This window comes from Bison bison, unplaced genomic scaffold (genome assembly GCF_000754665.1).
Source record: "Bison bison bison isolate TAMUID 2011002044 unplaced genomic scaffold, Bison_UMD1.0 scf7180017864304, whole genome shotgun sequence".
Classification (NCBI taxonomy): Eukaryota; Metazoa; Chordata; class Mammalia; order Artiodactyla; family Bovidae; genus Bison; species Bison bison.
The window spans coordinates 10057678-10084776 of NW_011494876.1; the positions used below are offsets into that span (position 1 = coordinate 10057678).

Genomic DNA, 27099 nt, shown 5'->3' on the forward strand with positions numbered 1-27099 from the left:
AGTAAAAAAATAAAACCTTTAAAGCCACAGCAAAAAATTTCCACTCATTTTTTTTAGGCCCCCATCTTCACTGGTTTTGTACACCAACCTTTTCGTACTCCACAGCTAAGGACTCATAATGGTGAGAAGGACAATCGTGCATCTTAAATAATGTACAAATGTATGGATTCAGGAGAGCCATAGGCTTCCATGTCACTTGCTAAGGGCTCTGGTATGTTGAAATTTATGTAACCCAGAACTAATAGTTTATCTTATTAGGAAAAAAGTGGCAGTAGGACTTGGAGTTACTAAGGTTTTACATTAGGACTTGCTTCAATTTAAATTCTTCTTCCATTCAATAATGCTTTTGTTCCGGGCACCAGCAGTTTCTGCACTGTTAAGACACTTTCTTTATATCCCTGTTGGACTTGATGGGTTAGCTCTGTTCCAGACTCAAATTTGAAAGCCATTTTTTCTCCCTTCCTGACTTTAAAGGTCTCAAATGAATTGTAAAACAAAATAAATATCCAAGGATGAAAAAAGTACTTTGCAAGTCCTTGTTTAAAAATAATTTTTACTATCCTTTTGGAGAAAGTTCTATTCACTTTAACTGGTTTAAAGATTTGAGAAAGACTCTTAAAACATATGAAATGTATCCATATGCTTATGAATGCTTACATGGGTTTCTGAGTCTCTGCTAAGGAAAACTTTCATTATTAATAATATGTATAAAATTATCCAGATAAAATAACCTCAAATTGATATTATTCATGATTGCTATTGAGGGGTCTTATTTCTCAGCCATGTAGCATATTCTTCCAGTGATGGTATCTGTAAGAGAACCATTCCTTATATCTGTTTTTTCTTCGGCTTTCCCATGATAACATGGATCTCCTGTGACTTACCATTATATTTTCCAGGTTCCTAAGTGACCCCTTTACTTTTGACATGTAGCTCACATTTTTTGGGGGGAAATTCCTGTAAACCCTTTTTAAAGCCCTGAAATTCTCAGGTGGAAGAATGCTAAACCTTTTAAAATTCTCTAAAAGATATTCTTTAAGAAGTCTTTTCAGAGAGATGAGTTACTTCATCATGGTTGGACTTAATCATCTGTTCCAACTCCTGAAGTCCTGGAGCCATTGGGGAATGGAGTGTGGTTACGGCAGCTATACTGTCGGTGGTATGTGGTGGAAGGGATGTGCCTGCCAAAGATGTTTGACTCCAGTGTGGAAATCTGGCTCGTGGCAGCTGTTGCACATGTCCTGATACTAATTATGTGGTAACAGGATCCTTCTATAGGTAGGTGACCAAATAAAACTGGTGGCAGGGGACTGGAAGGTACAGACCAGGACAAAACATTCTGCTGTGAGTTTCATACCTGGGCTTTATAGCTACTAGTGCTGACGTCTCTGCTATGACTTTGGGTGAGGAGTGGTCCGGCTTTTTGAGCCTCAGTTTATCCTCCTATAAAATGGAGCAAAAATGATTATTCTAATCCCTTTCATCACCAACATTCTGTATTCTATTATTAGATATTTGTTGTGTTTTAAAAATGTTATACCAACTTGTAGAAAAATCTATAACTGTTCTTTCAGAGTATTTTATTTGATATTGAAAGATTATCATTTGAAGTGGCCAAGCCAGGAATTTCTTCTGGGTTAAAGGTTTTTATTTGTGCATGACAAACATAATTTCACACTCCCTATGCGACCCTGCCACTTTACTATTGTTCTTTTCCATTGCCTTTTGGTTTTGTACATTAATAATAATAGCAGCTTTAAAAAATGATGGCTTCCTGCTGACTGGAGTGGGACTTGCTAAGTATCTGATATGCATTATCTGTGTGTTTCATCATGGTTTTGTGACATGTTTGTATTATTACCACTTTTTTTTTTTTTAAAGTACTTATTTATTTGACTATGCCGGATCTTAGCTGCAGCATGCAGGATCTAATTCCCTGAACAGGAATTAAACCTGGGCCCCCTGCTCTGGGAGCTCAGGGTTTTAGCCACTGGATCATCAGGGATGTCCCTATTAGCTTTTAAAAGAGCTGGAAAGTAAAATTTAGAGAACAGAAGTAACCTGTTAGTGTCACACAGCCCACCAAAGGATGTGGGACCCTATAGCTAACGAGTGATTAGATTGACCCCACAGCTGTGAGTTCCAAAGCTGGAGAAGGACCCAAAACTGTTAGACCTCAAAGATAGGGTTCTTAACTGGGAGTAGTGTTCTTAATCAAGTATCTAGGACTTTGACTGTCGAATTAATTTTTGACTCTATTTCCTTCTGGAAGTCTGTACTTTTCTAAGTTAGCTGATCTCTTAATTCATGTCTGTTATTTCATATCAAAAGCTTGAATTGGCATGGTTATGTTTGTACCTTGAAGATCACCAAAGTCTTGTACATAATGCTGTTTATCACTCTTAATGTTATTCATATTTTGCTTCTTTTTAAAATCTTTACTTATAACAGCAATTGTAATACATTCTTCTTGGGTTCTCTGCCCACCTTTAAACAAGGTTTTTCTTTTGAGTAGCTCCTGATGGGCAGGGTCACCTGCCACAACTGATTGATTCATGGTAGACCCGTGACCCATGCCAGGATCATTTTGTCTTCTGTTCAGTGAATATTTACAGTTTGGAGCTGAGTTGTTGAACCAAGTCACATCTTCTTGCAGAGATTCCTGCTTACTTTTCCCCTTGGTTTTGTTTTCACAGTTTCTGTTTTGATTCAGGGAGATAGCCTGATAGCTTTCTCATACATTCCTTTCTTTAGCTTAAGGTAAAGCCAAATCAATTTCTGTTGCTTGGAACTCAAAGACTGTTAACTAACCTAGCAGTGAGGAGCACATGACAAGTGTCTTAGTCCATTCATGTTGCTAAAAGAAAAATACCATACCTTGGGTGGCTTATAAACAGCAAACATTTATTTCTTACAGTTCTAGAATTTAGGAAGTCCAGGATCAAGGGGAAGACCTGCTCTCTAGTTCATAGGCAGCTGTTTTCTCATTGTGTCCTCACATGGTAGAAGGGGTGAAGAAGCTCTCTGGGACCTCTTTTGTAAGGACATCATTCCCATTGATGAGGTTTCTACTCTGAGGATCTTATCAGGTCCTGAACTTATCTATCACCTGTAAGTACCATCACATTAGAGATTAGGTTTCAACATAAGAATTTTAGGGGGATCTAAACATGCAGTCTTTAGCAGTAGGCATTCAAAAATTTATCTTGGGAAAAATATTTGCAGAAGGTATCCATAATGCTCCCACATCACATCATTTTTAACAGCTTTGAGATATCTCATGTATCAAAAAATTTACCCTTTAAATATATTCAATTTGATTGTTGTTTTTACTATATTCATTTAAAACATTTTCATTACCTCCCCCCAAAATCCCATATTCTTTATAGTCATTCTTTATTCCCTTTTCCCCCAGCAGTGATCATTTTGATGTGTTTTTTTTCTACTTTCTTCTCATCTATTCATTTTACGTTCCTATGGTATATTGGCTATACTTTTATGTATGCGATATGGTACATTCTCTCTATGTATATACATATAATATGTAATATAAAATATATATGTATATATATATAATATTAAAGATCATAAGCATTGTGTGCATACAATAGTAATCTTACCTTTACACCAGAGAAACAAATGAAGATGTAGGTCTTTGATTCTAGTTCATTGAGAAAATGAAAAAACTTGGAGAGTTTAGTGATTAGGCTACTTATGACCCAGTATATTCACATTTTCTGTGTATACTGTTCAAGATATAGTTTGTAAAAGAAGTCATCTCAGATTTCTCATGGTTTTCCCAGTCACTTAAAATTCCACAAAGAGCACAGACATGCATATGGATATGCTAGTTAAAAGTTTAAGTGAATAAAATAGTTGGATGTAAAGTGTAATACTTGACAGTTTAGATGAGTCTTTAAAGGTTGGCTCAGTTTGTCTTATTTATTTATTTATGGCTCTGCTGGGTCTTTCCTGCTATGTAGGCTTTTGTCTAGGTTGGCGACTGGGGCTACTTTGCAGTTGCAGCGCATGGGCTTCTCATTGGAGTAGCTTCTCCTAATGGCAGCACTTGTTCTAGGGCACTGAGGTTTCAATAGTCCGACATATAGGTTCAGCACTTGTGGCTCCTGGACTCTAGAGCACAGCTCAGTAGTTGTGGTATGTGAGCTTAGTTGCTTCAAAGCATGTGGGTTCTTCTGGGACCAGGGATTGAACCTGTGTCTCCTGCATTGGCAGGCGGATTCTTTACAACTGAGCCACCAGGGAAGCGCCAGATTGTCTTTCAAACAGCAATAACAGACATAATAGTACAGAATTAAAATTCGGATATTATGTATCACTTAAAAATAAACAGTGTATATGATAATATTATATAATATATAATATTTATAATATAGTAATCTATTTTGTTTTAAATATATATTACTTATATTTAAGTCATAATATATTATACATATTACAATAAAATATATGTTTATTTATATTTAACCTGGGAGGATTTCTTTTTAATTTACAAAATTTATTTGTTGGGCTGTATTGGGTTTTAGTTCTGGCATGAGAGATCTAGTTCCCTGATCAGGGATTGAACCCAGGCCCCCTGTATTGGAAGTGTAGAATCTTAGCCACTGGACCACCAGGGAAGTCCCAGGATTTCTTTTTTTGACTTGGAAAGGAAGGTTAGTGTATATGCCTGTCAGCACATAGTTCAATTACAGTTGAAGGAATGAATAACCCTGTTTGCCTATTTCATCTAGTATTGTATTAAGGGACACTACTCATAGTTTACTCAGATTTTATTAATCACACGAACTGACTTTTCAGTGTGCTCCTTAACACTATATTACAGTACTATTTTCATGATATTTTCCTTCCTCACCTTTCAATTACCATATAATTATTTTTAATAGGGCTAAAGCTTTTTTTTTTCAAGTCCAGAAAAGTGCTTCTCAAGGCTTTATGCACCTACAAATTACCTGGTAGTCTTGTTAAAATGCAGATTGTGATTCTGCAGGTCTGAGTGAGACCTGAGATTCCACCTTTCTTACATGATTTCAGGAGATGCTGTTGCTGCTGGTCCAGTGGTCACATTCTGAGCAGCATGGAGGTCAGCTCCCCCTGCCTCTTCATAGGCAGTGACTCGAGAAGCAGAGAGAAGCAGGAGAGTACTTAGGAAGAATCTCTCCTCATGCTATTCTCCAAGAATAGCAAAAGAGATAAGAAAGCCTTCCTCAGTGATCAATGCAAAGAAATAGAGGAAAACAACAGAATGGGAAAGACTAGAGCTCTCTTTAAGAAAATTAGAGATACCAAGGGAACATTTCATGTAAACATGGGCACAATAAAGGACAGAAATGGTATGGACCTGACAGAAGCAGAAGAGATTAAGAAGAGGTAGCAAGAATACACAGAAGAACTATGCAAAAAAGATCTTCATGACCCAGATAACCACGATGGTGTGAGCACTCACCTAGAGCCAGACATCCTGAGATGCAAAGTCAAGTGGGCCTTAGGAAGCATCACTACACACAAAGCTAGTGGAGGTGATGGAATTCCAGTTGAGCTATTTCAAATCCTAAAAGATGATGCTGTGAAAGTGCTGCACTCAACATGCCAGCCAATTTGTAAAACTCAGCAGTGGCCAGAGGACTGGAAAAGGTCAATTTTCATTCCAATCCCAAAGAAAGGCAATGCCAGCCAAAGAATGTTCAAATTACCGCACAGTTGCACTCATCTCACATGCTAGCAAATTAATGCTCAAAATTTTCCAAGCCAGGCTTCAACAGTATGTGAACTGTGAATTTCCAGATGTTCAAGCTGGATTTAGAAAAGGCAGAGGAACCAGAGATCAAATTGCCAACATCCACTGGCTCATCAAAAAAGCAAGAGAGTTCCAGAAAAACATCTGCTTTTGCTTTATTGACTGTGCCAAAGCCTTTGACTGTGTGGATCACAATAAACTGTGGAAAATTCTGAAAGAAATGGGAATACCAGACCACCTGACCTGCCTCCTGAGAAATCTGTTTGCAGGTCAAGAAGCAACAGTTAGAACTGGACACAGAACAACAGACTGGTTCCAAATCGGGAAAGGAGTACGTCAAGGCTATATTAAGTCACCCTGCTTATTTAACTTTTATGCAGAGTACATGATGAGAAACGCTGGGCTGGAAGAAGCACAAGCTGGAATCAAGATTGCCAGGAGAAATATCCATGACCTCAGATATGCAGATGACATCACCCTTATGGCAGAAAGTGAAGAAGAACTAAAGAGCCTCTTGATGAAAGTAAAAGAGGAGAGTGAAAAAGTTGGCTTAAAGCTCAACATTCAGAAAATTAAGATCATGGCATCCGGTCCTATCACTTCGTGGCAAATAGATGTGGAAACGGTGGCTGGCTTTATGTTTTTGGGCTCCAAAATCACTGCAGATGGTGATTGCAGCCATGAAATTAAAAGATGCTTACTCCTTGGAAGGAAAGTTATGACCAACCTAGATAGCATATTAAAAAGCAGAGACATTACTTTGCCAACAAAGGTCCGTTTAGTCAAGGCTATGGTAATAGTCATGTATGGATGTGAGAGTTGGACTATAGAAAGCTGAGCACTGAAGAATTGATGCTTTTGAACTGTGGTGTTGGAGAAGACTCTTGAGAGTCCCTTGGACTGCAAGGAGATCCAACCAGTCCATCCTAAAGGAGATCAGTCCTGGGTGTTCATTGGAAGGACTGATGCTGAAGCTGAAACTCCAATACTTTGGCCATCTGATGTGAAGAACTGACTCATTTGAAAAGATCTGATGATGGGAAAGATTGAAGGTGCGAGCAGAAGGAGTTGACAGAGGATGAGATGGTTGGATGGCATCACTGACTCTATGGACGTGAGTTTGAGTAAGCTCCAGGAGTTTTTGATGGACAGGGAAGCCTGGTGTGCTGCAGTCCATGGGGTTGCAAAGAGTTGAACACGACTGAATGATTGAACTGAACTGAATTCCTTATGAAAACTTGAATAGCAAGGGCTAGAGTTTGAGCAAACATGTTGGTTAGAGTTCGGAAAAATCAGTAGTTCAAGGCCTGCCACCCAACTTTTTACATTGATATTAATCTAAGTTCTCTTACTTGTATTAAAAATACTTAGATGGTAAGCAGTATTGTTAAATGGACATGTTGGGAAGTGAAAGGGAAGTGACAGGGAAGGAAATTGCAGTAAAGATTTTAAAATGCCATTTACAGTAAAGATTTGCTAAGTAATTAAAATGAAATAACTATTCCGTAACTGCATGTGGCAGTGGCTGTTAATATTAATATTAATCAATTAATAATTAATTAATTAATATAATAATTGGAAACATTCCAATTTTAACCATCATTTTTATGATTACATGTTTAGGATTACTTCTGTAAACACATTAAAAAAATATCTATGTCTTATACTTCTGTTTTTTTTTTTTTTTTTACCTGTAACAAGTTGAACAGTGTCAGGGTCAGGGGTGCCACTTTCCTTTAGTTGCTTGTATATTACTGGGTAACAGGGAACGAACCCTGACCTTCGAAATAGAAACAGTTATTTCCTAAAGCCCCTTTGCAGGGTTATTTATAGATAAGTTGATGGGAAATCACTTTTATCCATCTTTGAGTTGGTCTTAAAACAACTGTTTCCTGTTTTCCCTTATATAAAAAATGCCATAGTAGTTAGCATTTTGTTTCTCACTGTTACATGTATTCAGTGGTGAAACATTTATGTTTATTCATTTCTTTTCCCTGTCCAAATGAGAGGAGGAAGGAGAGACATTTCAATTCTGGGCCTCTAGCCACCACCACAGTCTCCACAGCAATGAAAACAATGAACGTTTATTGAGCCCTCATTATGTGCCAGGCCCTGTGCTTCGTGCTTTGTGGGAACTTGTTTACTTGATGAACATCTCTTGTTGTCTTTGTATGAATTCTGTAAGTCAGTTATGATGATTATTTCTTGTTTATGGATGAATCATTTGCTCACAATACTTAAGTAACTTGTCCAAGGTAACATAGGCTGTCATGGGTAGCTGCAGAATTCAAAACCCAGCTCATCACCACTGCTCTTGGAAGCCCAGGCAAGTCTGGTGATTTTCTCCAATCATGTAATTGATAAGTAGGAAAGCTGGAATTAGAACTTAAATCCTAGCTCTCAGCTCAGTACAATATTCCAGTATTGTGCCACCTACTAGTATTGGCCTGTAATGAAAACCAGAACTCCTTCTTGCTTACAAAAGCAACTGCCAAGAGGGCTTTCCCATGTATACTGTTCTTAATATGATCAATCTTGGCAAAATGTCACATGTTATCAACCAGAGTGGGTTCTGCAGTTATCACTGACAGTGCATCTGTGTGAGAATCCCAGGATACTGGTACTTTGGTGCTTAAAAAAGTCGCCTATCAGTATTCTCTATTAGCTATGTGCCTCTTCTACCCTAAAGGAGAACGCCGAGATCATATGTCTAAATATTAATTTTTTATACTCTTTTCAATAGCTCATCTCTTCCACAGCACACTGGGGCCACATGTTTTCAGCCAATGCCTGCTGTTTGTCTTTTCACACACATGACACAGCCTGTGGAAGGTTTGCAGCTACAAGGAGTACTGCACATCCTGCACACAGGATTATGGAAAAAGGGATCAGAGAACCTGCCCTTATTATATGATTAGAGACAAACTGGAAAATGATAAATAGGAAAATAAAGTCACAGGATAAGTAGAGCAGGCCAAGTTGTCTGCAGAGAGATTCTGTTTTCTTTGAAAGAGTTATGTTAAGCCCTTTCTTGAGAAGGAGTAAGGATTTATTAAAAAAAAAAATTCAAGACTTTTGGATATAAGCCAATTCATATTTTTATAAAGCTCAGAGACGGTTTTCATAGCAGTGAAACTCTAAACTGCTTTATAGTCCAAAACTTTATCATTTTTTGCTTTTTCCCCATAGTGTGGAAAAGAGCTTAAGGTCACAAATTTTTTCAAATCTGCCAGGAACTCATATTTTCCATGTTTGGGGATAAGACACAGTAGATTCTAAACATCTGGCTAGGCCCTACTTAAATAATTGTGTGTTCCATGCACATCACACATATATAATTATGCTTTCATTCTATTTACCTTTTTTGTGTTTTAGATATTCTGAAATCTGGATTAGATTCTGACTCCAGTAGCTATTGGAAGTCACTCTCCTAAACATTGGCTAAAGCAAAGTATATTTTCTCCCCTTTTCCATATAAACTCAAGTATGGCTTAGTTTCTTATTTTTCATTGTTCTCCTTTTTTCAAAATTAAGTGAGCCTGTAAGAATTATGTAAAATGAAGTTCTATAGTATTTTTAGAGCAGGGGAGACTTTCAAATTGGCTGGAGGAAACCTCAATTTTAGACTCTGGCCCATGTTTGCTAATGATGTGATTGCAATAAAATCCCTTAAACCAGCTCAATTTATTCTCTTGTGAAGTGGACATAGTTCTGGCAGCTTTGGAGCAGTATTGTCAGACAAGTGAGCTGGTGGACGTGAGGAATTTTGAGTTTTGGGAGAGAGAACAGGACAGAGTAATCTGGAGGTCAAGAATATTCTTCCTACTTCTCCAACCACCACTACCTCCCCTTCCTGCCCCCACCCACCCCATTCCCAGCCTAACTACAGCAAACCAAAGAAAAATGGAAACTATTCTCCCTCACATTGTTCTCCTGTGCTGACTGTTGGGTGAACAATTTCCTTTTTGGTCCTCTCATCTTCTTTCCATATTTTACTCACTATGTGTTGGGTACCTATTATGTACTAGAGTTGGGGGTATGATACAGATTTGGCCCAGAACCTGCCCTTGAGGAGCTCACTTTATCTCTCTTTAAATCTCTCTTCTTCTTGGCAATTTCCCTTGCCTTTTTGTGAGCACAGTGATGCTTTGAAAGATATATTTTGCTTTTATCTGACTGTTGAGTACTAGAAGGTTGTATCAGAAAATAAGCGTGCCATAACACCAGAAGCAGAAATCCTTATGACCTACTCTATTGTCTGTGACTTGAAATCTAGTGCACAAGCTCATCTCTTTGGTTCCCATTCCATTTATCTGTGTTTAATGGCCAGACCAAAGATTTTAAGCTTTTTTCCTTCTGTGTACTGGATTTGGGGTTAGCCTTTCAGTTCAGTTGCTCAGTTGTGTCCGACTCTTTGCGACCCCATGGACTGCAGCCCACGAGGCTTCCCTGTCCATCACCAACTCCCGAAGCTTGTTCAAACTCATGTCCATTGAGTTGGTGATGCCATCCATCCATCTCATCCTGTGTTGTCCCCTTCTCCTCCTGCCTTCAGTCTTTTCCAGTGAGTCAGTAAAGGGGTTAGCGTTTACTATCCAGGATAGAGTTCAAAGTATGTAATTAAGTGTGGGGAGAAAAGGTTGAAAAGAACTGGGTTAAAGGCCAGGTATCAGGGTAAATATGATGCATTCTGTTTGGACTCCTAGCAGAGTGACTGCAGAGAGAAGCCTGGATGTCTGTTGTCACAGCTGCTTTACTTTCTTTGATGTCCTCAGTGGTCAGCTGTGGATAGGGAGTTTGCCTTCTTAGCTTTGATTCTTTGAGGACAACTGGAGGGTGATCCCACAATCAGGGTGGAGAGTAAAAAGCTTTCTGAATACTCATCCAACCATAGACTCACTTCTGTGCTTGAAGAGAATTAGCTGTTTTGCCACCTATTATACTTGTGTTATAAGTGCCAGGTTGATAGAAATTTGATTGGCACCCAGGAATGAGGTTGGATCACCTGGCAATGTCCCATTCCCATGCAGGTGGATATTGGAAGGGCTTCTCTCTCCTAATATGCAGTCAAATAGAAGCAGCAGGAAGAGTGGTTGAGGCTTTGTGGAGTTGACACCACAGTGATGACTGATAAATTCCAAAGAGATGGCTCCTGGGCACATCCTAATGAGTTGCTGGTTTATAGTTCCCTGATGTAGGTTACAAACTGAAATGAATGCCTTTGATTATCGATCCAGTGAGATTTAAATGTGCTTTCATGGTTGAGAAGTGGGAGATGATTCAATGTGAAAGAATAGAGTAATTATATAAGAAGGGAGATTGAAAACTGTGCTTTTTTTTTTTTTTTTTTAATTTTTAACCCTTAGAGCTTCCCTGGTGCCTCAGTGGTCAAGAATCTGTCTGCCAATGCAGGAGACATGAGTTCAATCCCTGGTCCAGGAAGATCCCTGGGGGAAAAAATGGCAACCCATTCCAGTGTTCTTGCCTGGAAAATTCCTTGGACACAAGAGCCTGGCAGGCTAGGGTCCATGGGGTCACAAAGAGTCAGACACTGCTGAGCAACTGAATAACAACAAAAAAGTGTTGTATCAAAGCCCCTTTGAAAAAGTGCTTTGGCTTTGCTAGAGTTTTCACTTGTATTCATGTATTTGATCTTTTGGAAAGGTTTTTTTTTTTTTTTTTTTAAACTGAACTTGTCTTCAGTGGAGGAGACCAGGGTTCGATCCTTGGGTCAGGAAGATCCCCTGGAGAAGGGGATGGCAACCCACTCCAGTATTATTGCCTGGAGAATTCCATGGACAGTCCATGGGGTTGCAGAGTTGGGCAGGACTGAGTGACTAACACCTCATCTCTAATTGCTTCATAGTAGTCATTACTAATTGTAAGATCTTAGAAATGAGGTCTCAGTAAGTTATCCTTGGAGTGTCCGGTGCTGGTTAACTATGGATAGGACCAGATAATGTAGAAGTCAAATGATTTAGGTCGTCTCTCATCCTCCCTATAAGAGACACCACTGCTATTTTCTCAGTTGTCAAACTGGAGAACCACCTCCTTTTGGTCTGCTCTTAGGGTTGTTAGAGGATGGAGTCCAGGATCCTAGAAACCAAGATTCTGGCTTTTGCAGTATGTTTGTTTGCTCTTGGGCCTTTCATTTAACCTGTGTGGATCTGATTTTCTCATTTGTAAGATGAAGTTAACAAGCTAATCTTTAAGGCCTCTGTGAGCTCTAAGAATTCTGATTCCATGCCATCAGGATGTCAGATGGATTCATCTTTCAGAGTGTGGGTTTTTGTGCTTTTGTCACAGCAGCATACCCTAGCCTATATATATATATATGTAATTATGATTGATTATCGTTGTACAGCAGAAACCAACACAAACTTATAAAGCAATTTTCCACCTATTAAAAAATAAACTTTTAAAAAAGAGAATAAAAACTAAATGAAAAATAGATTTGAGACATTTTTTTTTTTTTAAATTTCCAAGTGATATCTTCTTTTTCCTCACTGGGCCTCTGTGTGGCCCCCAATATATTGTCTTTACCAACTGAGCTATCACGGGAGCTCAGTTGGTAAAGAAACAAAAGAAATATTAAACACTGAAATATAGATTATCAGATTGTGTTTCGGCAATGCTGAAGTCATTCAGTGACTAATAAAATGATTACCTGGAAAGTAAATTTTCTTAATGTACAACCTGGAGATATCCATTGGGACAACCTCAGAGTGAGGAATGGCTTGGTTAGAGTGGCTACGGTTTATTTTGAGAATTGTTATAGCGGTCATAATTGCCTGCCTTGTCTGCTCTCACCACTCCTGCCCCTGCTCCCTTTTCTTTTTTCAGCCATCCTGAAGTGTATTTGGGCTTCCCCGATAGCTCAGATGATAAAGAATCCGCCTGCAATGTAGGAGACCTGGGTTCAATCCCTGGGTTGGGAAGACCCCCTGGAGAAGTATCTATACCGGTTCAGAGTTCAGGTAGTATACTGGTTCATGCAAGATGTTGGGGTCAGACTTCCAGGTGGATGAACACCTGACTGGCGCTTACCTAGCTGGGTAGCTTAGTGCAGGTTACTTAACCACTTTGTGTCTCATGTTGTCATTCATTAAATGCCCTGTCTCACTGGGTGTTTGTGAAGATGAAAAATGCTTAGAATGGTACCTGGACTATGGAAGGGCTATAAAGATTTTTGCCATTACTGTTCCTTAATAGGTCTAGTCTGTCTTTGCCTCTGGGCTTTTATACTTTCTCCGCTCTTTCCTTCATTCTTCCCAGGATTGGCTTTCATTTATTTTTCAAGACATAGCTCAGTGGTACCTCTTAGTGTGGGTAGCTCTTGTGTTTTCTTACATTTCTCTAGCCTGGGTTACACCCTCTCTGCATTTCTAGCCAACCTGGCTGTGACTTCTGTCATATTGCTGCTATTAGTTTATGTGTCCACATGGATTGGGAGCAAGGACCACTTCTTTTTCTTTGTTTTCTCTCTTTTTCTTTTTTGGATATTTCATGGGTATGAGGAAGACACTGGGTAAATGCATATTGAATGGATAAATGGATTGATTTTTCCCCCTTCATTCCTCTCTCCTTCTTATTCTTTTTTGCTACTTCTCTTGTCTACTACACTTCCTTTCTCCCTTCATTCTCAAGCCTGGCACTTGATGCATTGCCTTAGTTATTCCTCACAGGAACTCTGAGGTAAGCATTGTGATTAGTCCCATTTTGCAGGTTTGGAAGCAAAGGATCTGGGCACTAGACAACTTGCCCATCCAAAGGGGCAGCAGCCTTAACAGGGTTGTCTTCCAGTGCTGCTGTCTTTGCCCAAAGCATTTTGGCATTTTTTGGAATTCCCTTCTGACTAGTTTATGAACTACATAAGAAAACTAACCTTGTTTTGGTCACTCTCAGAAAAGATAATTTCTGGTATGATCATCATGATTCATTGTATTTGTCTCCAAGTAAACTTTGGTCATTCCAGAAATCCAAGCCACTTTAAGAGGACAAAGATTTGCCCTTGTCAGGAATGTTTATTTAAATGGCTTGAAGACAGTTGCGTACTCTCCAGGGGCTTGGCAGCAGCCACATCAACGGGCCGAACACTGTCGATACTCCTGTGTGCTTTGTTTTGGTGTGCTTTAGGGCTGGTGGGCTGGTGGAGGAAGGTCACATTACCTTGTGGTCCCACTTCACGTTTTTTATGACAGCTTTATTGAGATATGATTTATGTACCATGCAGTTCATCCATCTAATATGTAAAATTCATTGGTTTTTAGTATATTCACAAAGTTGTTCAACCAAACGGCTAATTCCAGAACATTTTCATCACCCCTAAAAGAAACACCCTTCAAAAACAAACATCTTTCAAGGGCTGATTTTCATCACCCCCCAAGAAGACATACTACTTTAATAGACATCCTTCATCTCCCCCACAATCTCGCCTGACAATCACCAATTTGTTTTCTGTCGATGGATTTGCTTATTATGGATATTTCCTGTCAGTGTAATCATGTGACGTGTAATTTTATAACTGGCTTCTTTCATGTGGCATATTGTTTTTAAGATTCATCCATGTTACAGTGTCCACCAGTACTTCATACTTTATATGGCTAAATACTCCATTTTATGCATATACCACATTTTATATACTCATTCATCAATTGACTGATATTTAGGTTGTTTCCCACTTTTTGGCTACTATGAATAATGGTGCTAGGAATATTTGTGTATAAATTGACTGTTGAATGGATAAATACCATGTAGTATGTCCCTATGTTGGAATAATGTTCATCTATCAAATGTAGCATGATATATGCTACAACATGGATGAACCTTGAAAACAGGATGATCCCACTGGTGTGGAATGCCCAGAATAGGCACAACCGTAGAGGCAGAAAGTATTGGTGGTTGCTAGGGCCTGAGGATGGGGAGGAAGATGGGGAGTGACTTCTAAAGGGTATAGAATTTCTTTTGGGGATGATGAAAATGTTCTAAAATTTATTTGTTTATGGTTGTACAACTTTGTAACTGTACTAAAAAGCACTGAAATGTAATTTTACTTTACAGGGGTGAATTATATTTTTAAAAAAATTTATAATTACTGTCATTAAATACATACCAGTTGCTTACTCTGCATTTGTTACCCTGGGAGATGCTGTGACATACAAATGAGACAGTAGGCAGGAATCTCTCATTGGATGTTTCCAAGTAAAAAGTTGACCTGGATACCAATAAAGAGTTTGATAAACGCATCACTTGGTGCTAGTTTCTGGGTACAGGCCCCACTCAGAAAAATCTCAACCTCTCTGGATATCAGCTATGGGAATGCAGAAGGATTTCCCAATGTGGACTCCTCCAGTATTTATGTAACTTAGTCATGTTATTTTATTATCCCTGCCTTATAATACTGTGAATTCCCTGTAGGCAGGACCTATGCCTTGCATTCATATTGATTTCCATGTTTAACGCTGTGTCTAGTCTGTATCAGGAGAATGCGTTTGGTGAGTGGATGAGTGACTGTGTTTTGGAAGTCCCTGGGTTACTTCCTAGGACAAAAATGCCTTCAGCTTATGGCTGCCTGGTCTGATCAGTCTGAGGCTGCCCCTCTTGGGAAAGTGTTGCTGAATTCACCGCCTGTCTTCATGCAATTTTGTTTCTCTGGCACTTCCACTCTGATTTTGGTTAAAATGGTGACATGGGATGATACGTGGGTAGCTCTGGAGTGTTGTGCTTTCCTCTCTGGTAATAGAAACCAAGATACTGGGTTCCTGGGTCAGTGAGATTTAGGAAAATTAGAGGTGGAATAAGCCTCATTTTTTCCTTTTTTAAAATCATGTTTATCAAGCATCAGTGCTATAAATTCTATGTAGCTTATGGGTCTTAATAAGAAACTGATTTTCTTTTTTTCTTCTCTGTGAAGGTACTTTATGTTGATTAAGTTCTTTCTGTTAAATATCCTTTGCTTGCCCTGGACTTTTCTTTGTGTTGATTTTTGCTTCATTTTTCTTTCGTTTCTCATGCTGTTCAGTTACTGGATGCCAGAAGAACCAAGGTTTGTCCACTCTTTGCCGCTCGTTTGTTTGCTCTGTACAGCCTCACCTCCTTGTGTGTTTGAGTGTGTCTGTCTGTCTGTATTTGTCCCCTTTTGCTTGCAGATGCAGTAATCCTGTTTACTAAACCTGTTCACAGCTTTATTTGTAAAAATAAAGTCCTTGTTTATGTCTACTTGTAGTGGATGCAATCATTTTTATTTTTAAATGGACATACACTTACCACAGAAAGTGATGGATAGTAGAATAAAGAAACCTTAGGAAACAAGGAATACTGAGTCTGGAGCATTGTGGGTGTAAAGAAGGTGTGCTTGTGAAAGTTTCCCTCTAACCTTTCCACTCCTAAATTAAAACTCTGTAGATGTGTAATTTACCTTGTAACTGACACTAATACACCGTTTCTGTGTATGTGTACCTTTCTCTTAAGACATTCAGAAAGCATCATTGAATTAACTCCCCTTCTCCATGTGCTGTCCCTTGCTTCTGAAGTCACCTTGGAGAACCTAACAGCTGGCCCCTCTGGATCTCATGATTAACATTCCATCTTCATAGTGTGATAGCAGCAAATAGCATTTGGCATGTTCATTGACTTTTTTCCCCCCTTCTTTCTCCTCTCTTGCTCCGTCTTTCTTATCATAGCACCTTCAATTGACAATCCAGGCCCTTCAAGATGAGCTGCGAACCCAGAGAGACCTCAACCACCTCCTGCAGCAAGAGAGTGGCAACCGAGGAGCAGAGCACTTCACCATCGAACTGACGGAGGAGAACTTCCGGCGGCTCCAAGCTGAGCATGACAGGCAGGCTAAGGAGCTGTTCCTGTTGAGGAAGACCTTGGAGGAAATGGAGCTGAGAATTGAAACGCAGAAACAGACCCTCAATGCCCGAGACGAGTCAATTAAAAAGCTTCTTGAGATGTTGCAGAGTAAAGGTTTGCCGTCCAAAAGTCTTGAGGATGACAATGAACGGACACGTCGGATGGCAGAGGCTGAGTCTCAAGTCAGCCACTTGGAAGTGATTTTAGACCAAAAAGAGAAGGAAAACATACATCTTAGAGAGGTAAGGACATTCAGTTTATTTCTCTAAAGTTATATTTTACAAGTTAAAATATGTTAAATATGTTACCAAGTTATTATCACAGGTTGGACATTATCTATAGCCTTGACAAAATTCCCCTTGTCATCTGTTTTATAACCTTCCTGTCTACTTATCACCTTTAAACTGGAATTTGGCATTAGTCTTTTTTTTTTCCCTCTGCCCACCACACGTGTGTTCCATTATTATTCAACACGTATTCAGGATCCAAGTGTGTGCAGCACACATCAACTCTAAGGTCGTTTACAGTTGCTTTCCTACAGATGGCCATTGTTTCAGAGTCTTTTAAATACAGTACTGTTTAAGTTTTAGATATTTATTAAATATCCTCTTTTTAAAGGAGCAAAATGAATAGGTGATTAGCAAAACAATGAACTTAAATGCTTCATAGCTAAATTTGGTGTGGGATTGTTAGAAAGTAAAGCCTAAGGATATTTCTGGAAACAATGGAAAAATGTGCAGACCAATTTTGAACGTTTAGATAATCTTTGCCTACATTTACATTCATGTAGGACAGAGTGTTCCTGGTTTTCTGAGTGTGCATTTTGCACTTGGTGAATTAAATCATTTGAAGTTTCTCAGAGGCAGCCTCGCTGGCTTGCCACTACCATTGAATATTGGGATGCTCAGATATCTGAGAATATGCAGTTGGATAGATCTTAGAAAGAATGTGGGTGACCTCCAAGGTTTGGCATTTTTATAGCAGTTCCTTGCTACTGTGGTGGATGTGAATCTCAAAAGTACCGTGTAGGGAAAATAAAATGCTGTGACAGACACAGATCTCACAGAAAACAGGAAGCAGTGAAATGGCATTAAGTATATTTTCAAAATATTCTGCAGCCATAAATAAAAATTCAAAAAGACGTTTGTTTTCAGACCAAACTAGATTTTTTGGCATTATGTACCTTTTTGGATGGGCAGTCCTTCCAGTGAGTCATTTGTTTGATTGCTCAGAAAGCATGGCTTTCATGTTGGGACTTGGTATTGCAGCTGCTCCCAGTGGTTTTCTCTGATATTAGATTGTATTTGCTTACAACATTTGAGTAGAATTTTGTGTCTTTGGATTTAATATCCTCCATGCTTACTCTCCTTGGTTTTGTTCTCATGAGACCCTGTCTACATGTTTGGGAAGTCAGATTGCTTGGCTTCACATTAGATACTTAAAGATATGTTTTGTTGGGCCTGGTCTTCCCATTCCTATTCCAAGAGTGTGAACGTGGTGGGAAGACTTCTAAGATGGCCACTATATCCATACCTATTGGAATTCATATATTTATGTAATCTCCTCCCTTTGAGTTTAGGCTGAACCTAGTGACTTGATCCTGAATGATAGAATGACAAAGGTAGTGGGATGCCAATATTGCTTCTGTGACTAGATTACTAGTAATTACTAGATTACTAGTAATTACTAGATTAATAGATTACTAGTAAGACTGTCCCTTCCATGTTGTTCATACAGTCTGTTGCCATCTCATCTGGCATGCTTTGAAGCAAGTTGCCATGTGGCAGAGGCTTGTGTGGTAAGGAACCTCCAGGTAGTCTCCAGCTGACACTCAGTAAGGAATTGAGACCCTCACTCGAACAGCCACAAAGAACTGAGAACTGCCAACCATCACTTAGTAAGCTTGGAAGTGGATCTTTTCCAGTTGATTCTTTCAATGAGATAACAGTTTCTAGGCTGACAAGTTGATTGCAGCTTTCTGAGAGACTCAGCTGAGATGTGCTCAAATTCCTGTTCCACATAAACTGTGAGATAATAAATGTATGTTTTTAAGCTGCTGAATTTTGGGTGAATTAGTTTCTGCTCCACTGTATTAGCTATCTACTGCTGTATAAAGAATCTCTTCCTGGCTTGCACTATAGACTTTCCGTTTAATTTACAGAGGAGAAGCAGTGATTACTGCCATGTTACTTCATGTAGAATGTCTGTGGATTTTGAATTTTGATTGTGTTATCTCAAAACTGTGGTTGGTAGATTGTTGTTGTTGTACAGTTGCTCAGTAGTGTCTGACTCTTTGAGACCCCATGGACTGCAGCATGCCAGGCTCCCTGTCCTTCACCATCTCCCAAAGCTTGTGCAAACTCATGTCCACTGAGTTGGTGATGCCATCCAACCATCTTGTCCTCTGTCATCCCCTTCTCTTCCTGCCTTCAGTTTTTTCTAGCATCGGGGTCTTCCCTGATGACCTTGAAAAGTTTAGTACATTGCTATAGTTTAAAAAAGGTGCTGCTTTATTTTGGGTGCCAAGGGGTCAAGTTTCCTGTACAGCAAGGCTGTGATACCAGAGAAATCCTCATCTGCAGCACTGACCATGTTGGGATCTTGGGTCAGGTAGTCAGTCTTCTCTTGATGGATTCTGCTCAATGGTAGTATTTAATGGTGCCTTGATGGTGGCTTGATTTTTTTAGGCTATCTATCTTCATTTAAATGACTCTAATGGGGTCGCAAAGAGTCGGACATGACTGAGCGACTGATCTGATCTGAAACACCGTTTGATTTATGGGATTAGTTGGTCCTTGTAATGATCTGGCCTGAATATATGTCATGCTTAAAACCTTAAACATTAGACCAAAAGCTCACAGGGAGTGGTACAGAAAATGCAGGCAATGCATCCAACTGTTTTCCTTGAGCGTCAGACCAAAGTCAGTGGATAACCCTTATCTTGGCTTATTAAGAACGGAGAAAAAAGTGTATGTTAAAAAAAAAAATTCTCATTTAAAACTTGGAGTTGAATAAGATTTTGAGGCCTGAAAGGACTTTGCCCAAGAGAAAGAGGTTACTGGTTTCTGAGAACCATTTAGTATATTTCCAGTAATTTTGGTAGTTTGAAATTGGTTTTGGTGGGAATATTGACACCATGGAAGTCAGCAAATGCTACTCTCAGGGTCTACTTCCCCTTTGGTGCCATCCCTGAGAGCCTGTTTACCAACACACCTCTGAATAAATGCCATAAAATGTTTACCTACTATACAGCAGGAAGAGGTAAGTTAAATAGTGCGAGAATTATGAATCCATTAACCACTCGTGGTTCATCACATGTTTTTATAGCAACATCTGGATAGATGCCTATGTGTTGGGCACTGTGAAGAATGCTTGACCTTGATTTGCAATTAATTCTCACAACCACCTTATTTGTTCATTCATCTATTCATCCATCCACCCATCCATTTTGTGACTACTTATTGAGGATCTGTTTGGGGATAGAGTAGTGTTAACTGATAAAACTTGACTTCATGGTTATAATATTTTATTGGGGTGAAACAGCAGTTTAAAAAGTAGTTAGAAAAGTGTCAGGAGGAAAAGAAGAGGGTGAAGTACTAGGGAACTGAGTGGGGTCAACTTCACATTGGATAGTCAGGGAGGGCTTGTTGGAGGAGGTGACATTGTGAACTTCAGTGACAAAAAGGAACCAGCCATGTAAGGCTCTCAGAAAACTGTTCCAGTTAGATGGCAAGGCCCATGTCTAGGAGGTATGGTCATTTTCTGCTTTCCTCTTTTTGCCTGGGGAAACTGAAGAACAAGTGACATAAAAAATCTAGCCCAAGTTCCCACAGCTAACAAGCTGATATTTGAGTTAGGCTGCCTCCAAAGTCTCAGCTCTTACACCATTTCTTATATTCCTGTTCTAGAAGAATCTTTTCGAAAGGACACTCCACAGTACGGCCATTTTGTGGAATATTGATATGTGTTTTGAGAGGAAAAGGGCTGCAGGGCTAAATGAACTTGGGAAAATGTTGAATTTCATAGAGCTTACAGCAATGATATCCAAGAAGAGGACTGGGGAAGGCAGAGCCTCTCAAATTGACTTGATTTGCTTTTCTCTTGTTGCACTGTTGTTCTTTGTAAAACAGTTTGGAAAAACACTGTGCTAGAAAATACAAATTGTGCTTTTAATTTGTGACCTATAAAATATGTAATAATGTACATATAATTTCCCACAGCCAAAAAACTGGGTAGTTTCCTCCATTGGTTATTCTAGAAGGCAGAGTTTATTGTAAGCTGTTTCCACATTCTCTACTGAGTTTTAGAATGTTTGTTCCCCTGTCAGGGTATTTTATTTTATTTTATTTTTTTTAGTGGAAAAATGTGGCTCACTGCTTTTGGTATTAAACCAGTAAGAATAACCCAGCTTGAAAAAAGAAGTCTCCTGACCTCTGTTAATTTAAATGAATCTGAAACAGGATTTAAAATGTACTTGAGATTTTAAGTTCAGTGTGTTCCCGATTCCCTTTTCATTTTGCACGATTTAACCCAGTTGGGGCTGAATGGTGTAATGCTGGGGAATGGAGTGTTAGTGGTTTTATGATTCATTCTCAGGCAGAGGTGTTGGACTTCATATAAACCTCATCTCCTAGAATGCTGGCCTCGTTTAGCCTATTGTTTCGGGAGGTTTAGAATTGGCAGGAGTCGCACACGGGCAGAGTCAGGTTGCTTTAGTGTCTCGTTGTCTTTCGGTGGTCTGGAAAAGGCTGAGGGTGAAACCACTTCTTTGCCTGGCAGGAAACAACAACACAAAGATTATGATCTCAGCTTATTTGGAAGACCAGAACTATTGCCCAAGAACTATAACCGACAGGCTAATGTGAGCTGAAGTATTGGCTCAAATACAAGCATTACTCACTAGTGTCGTCTGATGCTTTTGGATACAGGTTGATTTGATAAGACATTGTTTGATGTAGTAATAGTTTACCTTGTTCTCTAGCTTTTTCCACAGAGAACATACTATTCCATATGAAGGTTTTAGTAATCAAACATCCAAAATACGACTGATCTCATTAAAGAAAAAGTGGGTTTGTGTGCTAGGATCCTCCTATATTCACACTCCTTAATGTTTTCTTGCCTGATCCTTAAGAGAGAGTTAGTAGTCTTTAGTTTAATTGTATTGTAAGATGTTTGAAGGGAAGGGGATATATGCTTCCCTTTTGAAGGGAAGGGATATATGCCATGCTTGTTGATTTCCTATACTAAAACCCTTGGGCAGCTTGCCTGTCTTTGAAAGTAAGGTGGAACACTGAAGTCGTTGGGAACCACAGTTGCTACTAACGCAGGATAAGTAAAGCCCTCAGGACATTGGGCCTGGGCTTCCCTCCATGCTCTTGGGGAAGGGGTGCAGGGAGGAAGAGGGCAAGGCAACATGAATTCTTGGTCTCCTCATTTATTTATCCAAGTTGTCCCTAGGCCAGCAGGAATCCACCAAGGCAAAGTCTGACCTAGAAGTTCTTGAGCTCATAAACCTTTTCCTAACAGCTCAAACCTCCCCTATGTAATCATTGCCGGAACTTCTAATCTCCATCCTAGTCCCCCCTCTCTCAACACCATATGGCCTCCTTCTCTTTAATACACACTTGTCTCTATTTGGGCTGGCTGAGCCACGATTTTGCTGTTGCAGGCATTTCTAATTCTGACTCTACAGATTATACATTCTATTTCTACTAAGAAAACTTATCACAGAAAGTATTCCCAAACGCAAGTGACCACGTAAACATAATATTTTACATTTTTTTGTGCAAGAGTTTTATATATATATATATGTGTGTGTGTGTGTGTGTGTATACAGAACCTAACAATAGCTATTTTAATAAAGTACTTTTTAACCTAACCGATACATTCCATCAGTATTTCCAGGCCTCAAATATTGCCTGCAAGATGCTCAGTAAATATTTGGACGAGTAAAAAATAGTTTAATACCATGAGAGTTGCTCAGTGGTTTATTTTGTCAGTACTGGCAAAGTTTATAATGATTGTACAAGTGTCATATTCTTTTGTTTTCTGTATTGTCGCTCTGTGTTTGGAATAGAGCAATAGTTTTGAGGGTAGTCTTAACTGGAAGTTTTAGTTTTTAAAAAATGTGTTGCATATCATTGGGCACATTTTGAACATCCATATGCAGGATGCTGTGGGAGCATCCATGGTAAGTATGTCAGGGATTCAGATGGGCAGTAAGAAACAGCTCACACTTTATTGAGGTTTATTCTGTGCCAGGGGCTGTACTAAGGGGAAACTCATCATAATCCCCATTATACAGATAAGGAAGCTGAGACTCAAAGAGGTAAGTAATTGTACTTTGTCATAGGTAAGTGTTGGAGCCAGGATCAGAACCTAGGAAATTTAGTTCCAGAATCTACATCTGTCACCACATACACTACTGCTTCTTGGGCTAGTGCATCAAGAGGATCTTGAATGGCACTTAAATGCTGTGCAGCTTAGAGGTAGGAGAGCTGACAGCTGGCTTCATCCATGGCAGAGCTGGAAGAATTTCACCACACCTGTGTGGTGGAGAAGGATGGTTGGAGAAGAGATAGCTCAGCCAAGCATTAGAGGAGGGCTTGGGGTACATGGAGTTTAGAGCAGCTGAAACTCCCTCTGTCAGGAGGGAAAGGAAATAAAACTGAACAGGAGGTTTGAGGTCATTTCACTGAGGGCTCTGAGCATGTGACACAGGAAGTTGGTCTTTACCTGGTAGGCTCTGGGCAGCCTTGGAAACATTGTCCCTGGAGAATGGCATGATCAAAAAAGATTAAGTGCTAATTGATAGTGGATTAGATAGGGAGAGAATAAAGAGATGGAGATAAGTTAGAAGGATACTGTCATTCAGATGACCAAGAATCTGGATCCTGGTGGTGGCCAAGAAGTTGAAGGTCAAGGTCATCCCCATCTGCAGGCAGGACTTTGAAACTCAGGAACTGAGTACTAGGAGCGTGAGGAGCAGACAACCACTGTGGGCCTTGGTGTAGGCGGTGGTGGGCCAGATGGCAGGAGAAAATTGTCAGTAGGAGGAGCTGGGGCTGAGAAGAGACTTTGGACATATAAGAGTTTGATGGCATCCTGGTGGAGTTGTCCAACCAAGGACGAGAATGTGACTGAGGAAATGATCGTGAAGTTCTGCCCAAGATGCACAAGGTACTTCTGACTCCTGGTCACATTTTATTGTAGTTGCTTTCACACACACTTCAGTGTCTGTGACCACTGAGCTCCCAGTTTGTATGATTTTTCTAAAGGCCGCATTGTCACTTACTATTATTATTACTTAGGAGAAGACTCTAGGAACTGCATACTTCTTCATGCTTCTTTTCTCAAAAAAGCACTTAATTTTGAATATGGTATCTTTTGAGATTACATGGACTTCTCATTGGCTGATGCCTACTTGATACAGATTTCCTTTGTTCTCACTGAGTTCTGTTTTCTCCAGGCATTTAAATCAGGATAGATCCCAATGAAGAATCTTTGCAGAAAAGTACTCTTTCTGGACCTTGCTAACAACACATCTGAAAGCAGGGTTTCATAACCTTTACCCTCACATTTCTGATGACATAGGAATGTCTGTTTAGCAGCATTTGCCTTGTCTTTAAATTCTAATACATTCTTTAAATTTGAACACTGCATGCTAATTTGAAATGGTCCAGGCTTTACCCCATATTGATTTTAATGAGTGTAATTTGTTGCTTTTTACAGTAACAGAGACTTGTGGAGCCCCAAGGAGTCATTAGGCACAAGGCATATTGCAACCTGCTGAGAAGAGAAAGTGGCAGGGTGGAGAGCATGTGGTGAGGTAGTGGGGAGAAGTCAGGACATTTTGCTGGGAGATGCTGATTACTGTCTTCATTGCCCTGTCCTCTTGCTCTGCCTTGTGTGTGACTGCTTTCTGAAATGTAGACCTAATAGTTTATTGTCATCATTTGGTGAAACAGTGTACCACAAATAAAACCTCACTGGTGAGAAAGTTCTCGAAGCAGCAGTAATGCAGATATTTGAGTGTGTATCTCAAATTGCAGCAATGGGAAGTTGCTCAGCTGTAACAAAGTCCTGTGTGTCTTGGATGAGAATATTAGCTAATACCTTATATGTGGGTGAGGCTTCATAGTTTGTAGAACACATTCCATTTTAATGATTTCCTCTGATGTACCTGGTAACCCTCTGAGGAAACTGAGGCTCAGAGAGATTAAGAAGTGATGACAGGTAACATTCACTGAGCACTCATAAGCTAATCACTTTTCAAGGAGCGCCATTTGTGCCTCCCAACAATACTCCCGGGTAGGTGGTGGTTTCCTGCCTCTCAGATGAGAAGGCCAAGGCCCAAATGGGTGGTGTGTCTCTTCCAGGTTCTCAGAGCAAGTAGTGATGGGCCTAAAATTAAAAACTGGGCCTTCTGGTTCCAGGCGTCTGTCCCTAATCACTCATGGTTGCTGCCAGGGATTTCACCCTGAAATCTCTGAATAGACTAGAGACTAGAATCCTCATCTTCTGACTTCTTGCTCAGGGATATTTTCTCTGTAAAGGCAAAAAAGGAAAAAAATACAAAATGCTCGTGCTCTCTTTTTTTTTCCCCCTTAGCTACATCTTATCAGGTCCTGTTGAATTGGGGATTGTAAATCTGTGAGGTCAGTAAGCAGATTAGACAGTGTCATGTAGGAGGCACCACCAGGGCTAGGCCTCTTCAGTCCATTTGTGGCTCATGAAAAGGAAAGTACTTGCTTAAGATAAGCATGGTTCTGCACATGTAGGTGCTCCATGAATTCCCAGGGAAGAGGTGGAGTTTTATGGCAGAGAATAAGGGAAAATGGCGGGGGGATGCTTAGAATTAGACCTTCCCATTTCATTTGTTCAAAGTTAGCCTTCTTTTTCAACTTTTTTGCTTATCATTATTACCTCATTGCCTAAAAGAAACAATTTCCCTCTTCAAACTGACTTTACTTTTTATCTAGTTTTTATTAGGTATTGTGGGTTTGTTTCTTTGTCAATTGTGAGACATTAAAATGGCATTTACAACCTCCTAATAAGTGCTCCATTTCATTGCTCTTCTACTTGGATAGATTTGGTGAAGCAAAACTACTTTCCTATCCACCTGTCTCTGTTGAAAGGGATAGCTTTATTTTTGTTTCCTGTTTGGTGTACAGGTTGAAGGATGTCTTAAATACTTTGGATAGAATGTTAAAGAAGGCAGTGAGATTGGTTGCTGGTTGATTCCTCTGAGTGGCTTATAGCAGCTGTAAAGAATGAAATAAACCCTCCTTACTAAAGTAAAAATATAATTATATATGAACTGTTTGTAGAAAAAGAAAAAAGAAAGATGAGTGAGACCTTATAGTGATAAAGAGTCACTATTTACTTAGAATAAGAGTTGCAAGTTATAGTGTGTGGCACAGATGTGGCCAACCACCTGCTTTTTATGGCCTGGGAGCTAAGAGTGGTTTTACCTGTTTAAATAGTTACATTTGAAATGGTTATGTAAGTACCTGTGTAACATCCTCTATTTTGCCTGTGACCCTCAAAGCCTGCAATATTAACTGGTTGGCCCTTTAAGAAAAAGTGTTGTGATTATTGTTGTTCAGTCGCTAAAGTCATGTCCGACTTCCAATCCATGAACTGCAGCACTCCAGGCTTCCCTGTCCTTCAGTGTCTCCCTGAGTTTGCTCAAACTTATGTCCATTGAGTCAGTGATTCCATCCAACCGTCTCATCCTGTCGCTCCCGTCTCCTCTTGCACTCAGATTTTCACAGCATCAGAGTCTTTTCCAATGAGTTGGCTCTTCACATTAGGTGGCCACAATATTGGAGCTTCAGCTTCAGGAAAAAAGTGGAGATTCCTAATTTCTATAATAGGTAAACAGATTTTGAATCAAGATATTTGGTTAAAAAATATGTGCATTAATTATATGTAGAGTGTAAAAATCTTACTACTTTTATGTATAACTTTTTGGGTTTTTTAAAAAGAGGAAGACAAGATTTTTTTCATTTCCGTACATTTTTCTTTTATAATTATTAGATCGGTGATTTTGATCTCCAGAATTATAGTACATTGTATATTGCCAGTTATCACAAAAATCTGCAGCTCTTTTAGTAATGGTGGATGTTGGTAAGGTAACTTGTGTGGATTAAAAAGGGACTCTGTGTGAAGTATTCACAAACCTAGAAAGTACCAGAAAAATGGAGATTGCCATTGAAACTCCATTAGAATTAGGAATTTCTGACCTAACTAAAACACAGGCTTCCAGTTTGTACTTCTCTTATGTTTTTAAAAATAGTGTGTTTATTGATATTTTTTTGCTGCTGCTGCTGCTAAGTCGCTTCAGTCGTGTCCGACCCTGTGTGACCCCATAGACAGCAGCCCACCAGGCATCCCCGTCCCTGGGATTCTCCAGGCAAGAGTACTGGAGTGGGGTGCCATTGCCTTCTCCTAAAAAAAAAAAAAAAAAAAAAAGTTACTTA

At 39.5% G+C, this 27099-nt stretch overlaps 1 protein-coding gene across 1 annotated transcript in view; it reads left to right on the forward strand.

Annotated features, from left to right (window-relative positions):
- The window catches only part of ERC2 (ELKS/RAB6-interacting/CAST family member 2), an 882456-nt gene that overhangs the window by 162853 nt on the left and 692504 nt on the right, over nt 1–27099 (forward strand). The window contains exon 3 of the mRNA XM_010851669.1: nt 16441–16857. Within this exon, the coding sequence (XP_010849971.1) occupies nt 16441–16857 (417 nt within the window). The remainder of the gene's footprint in view (nt 1–16440; nt 16858–27099) is intronic.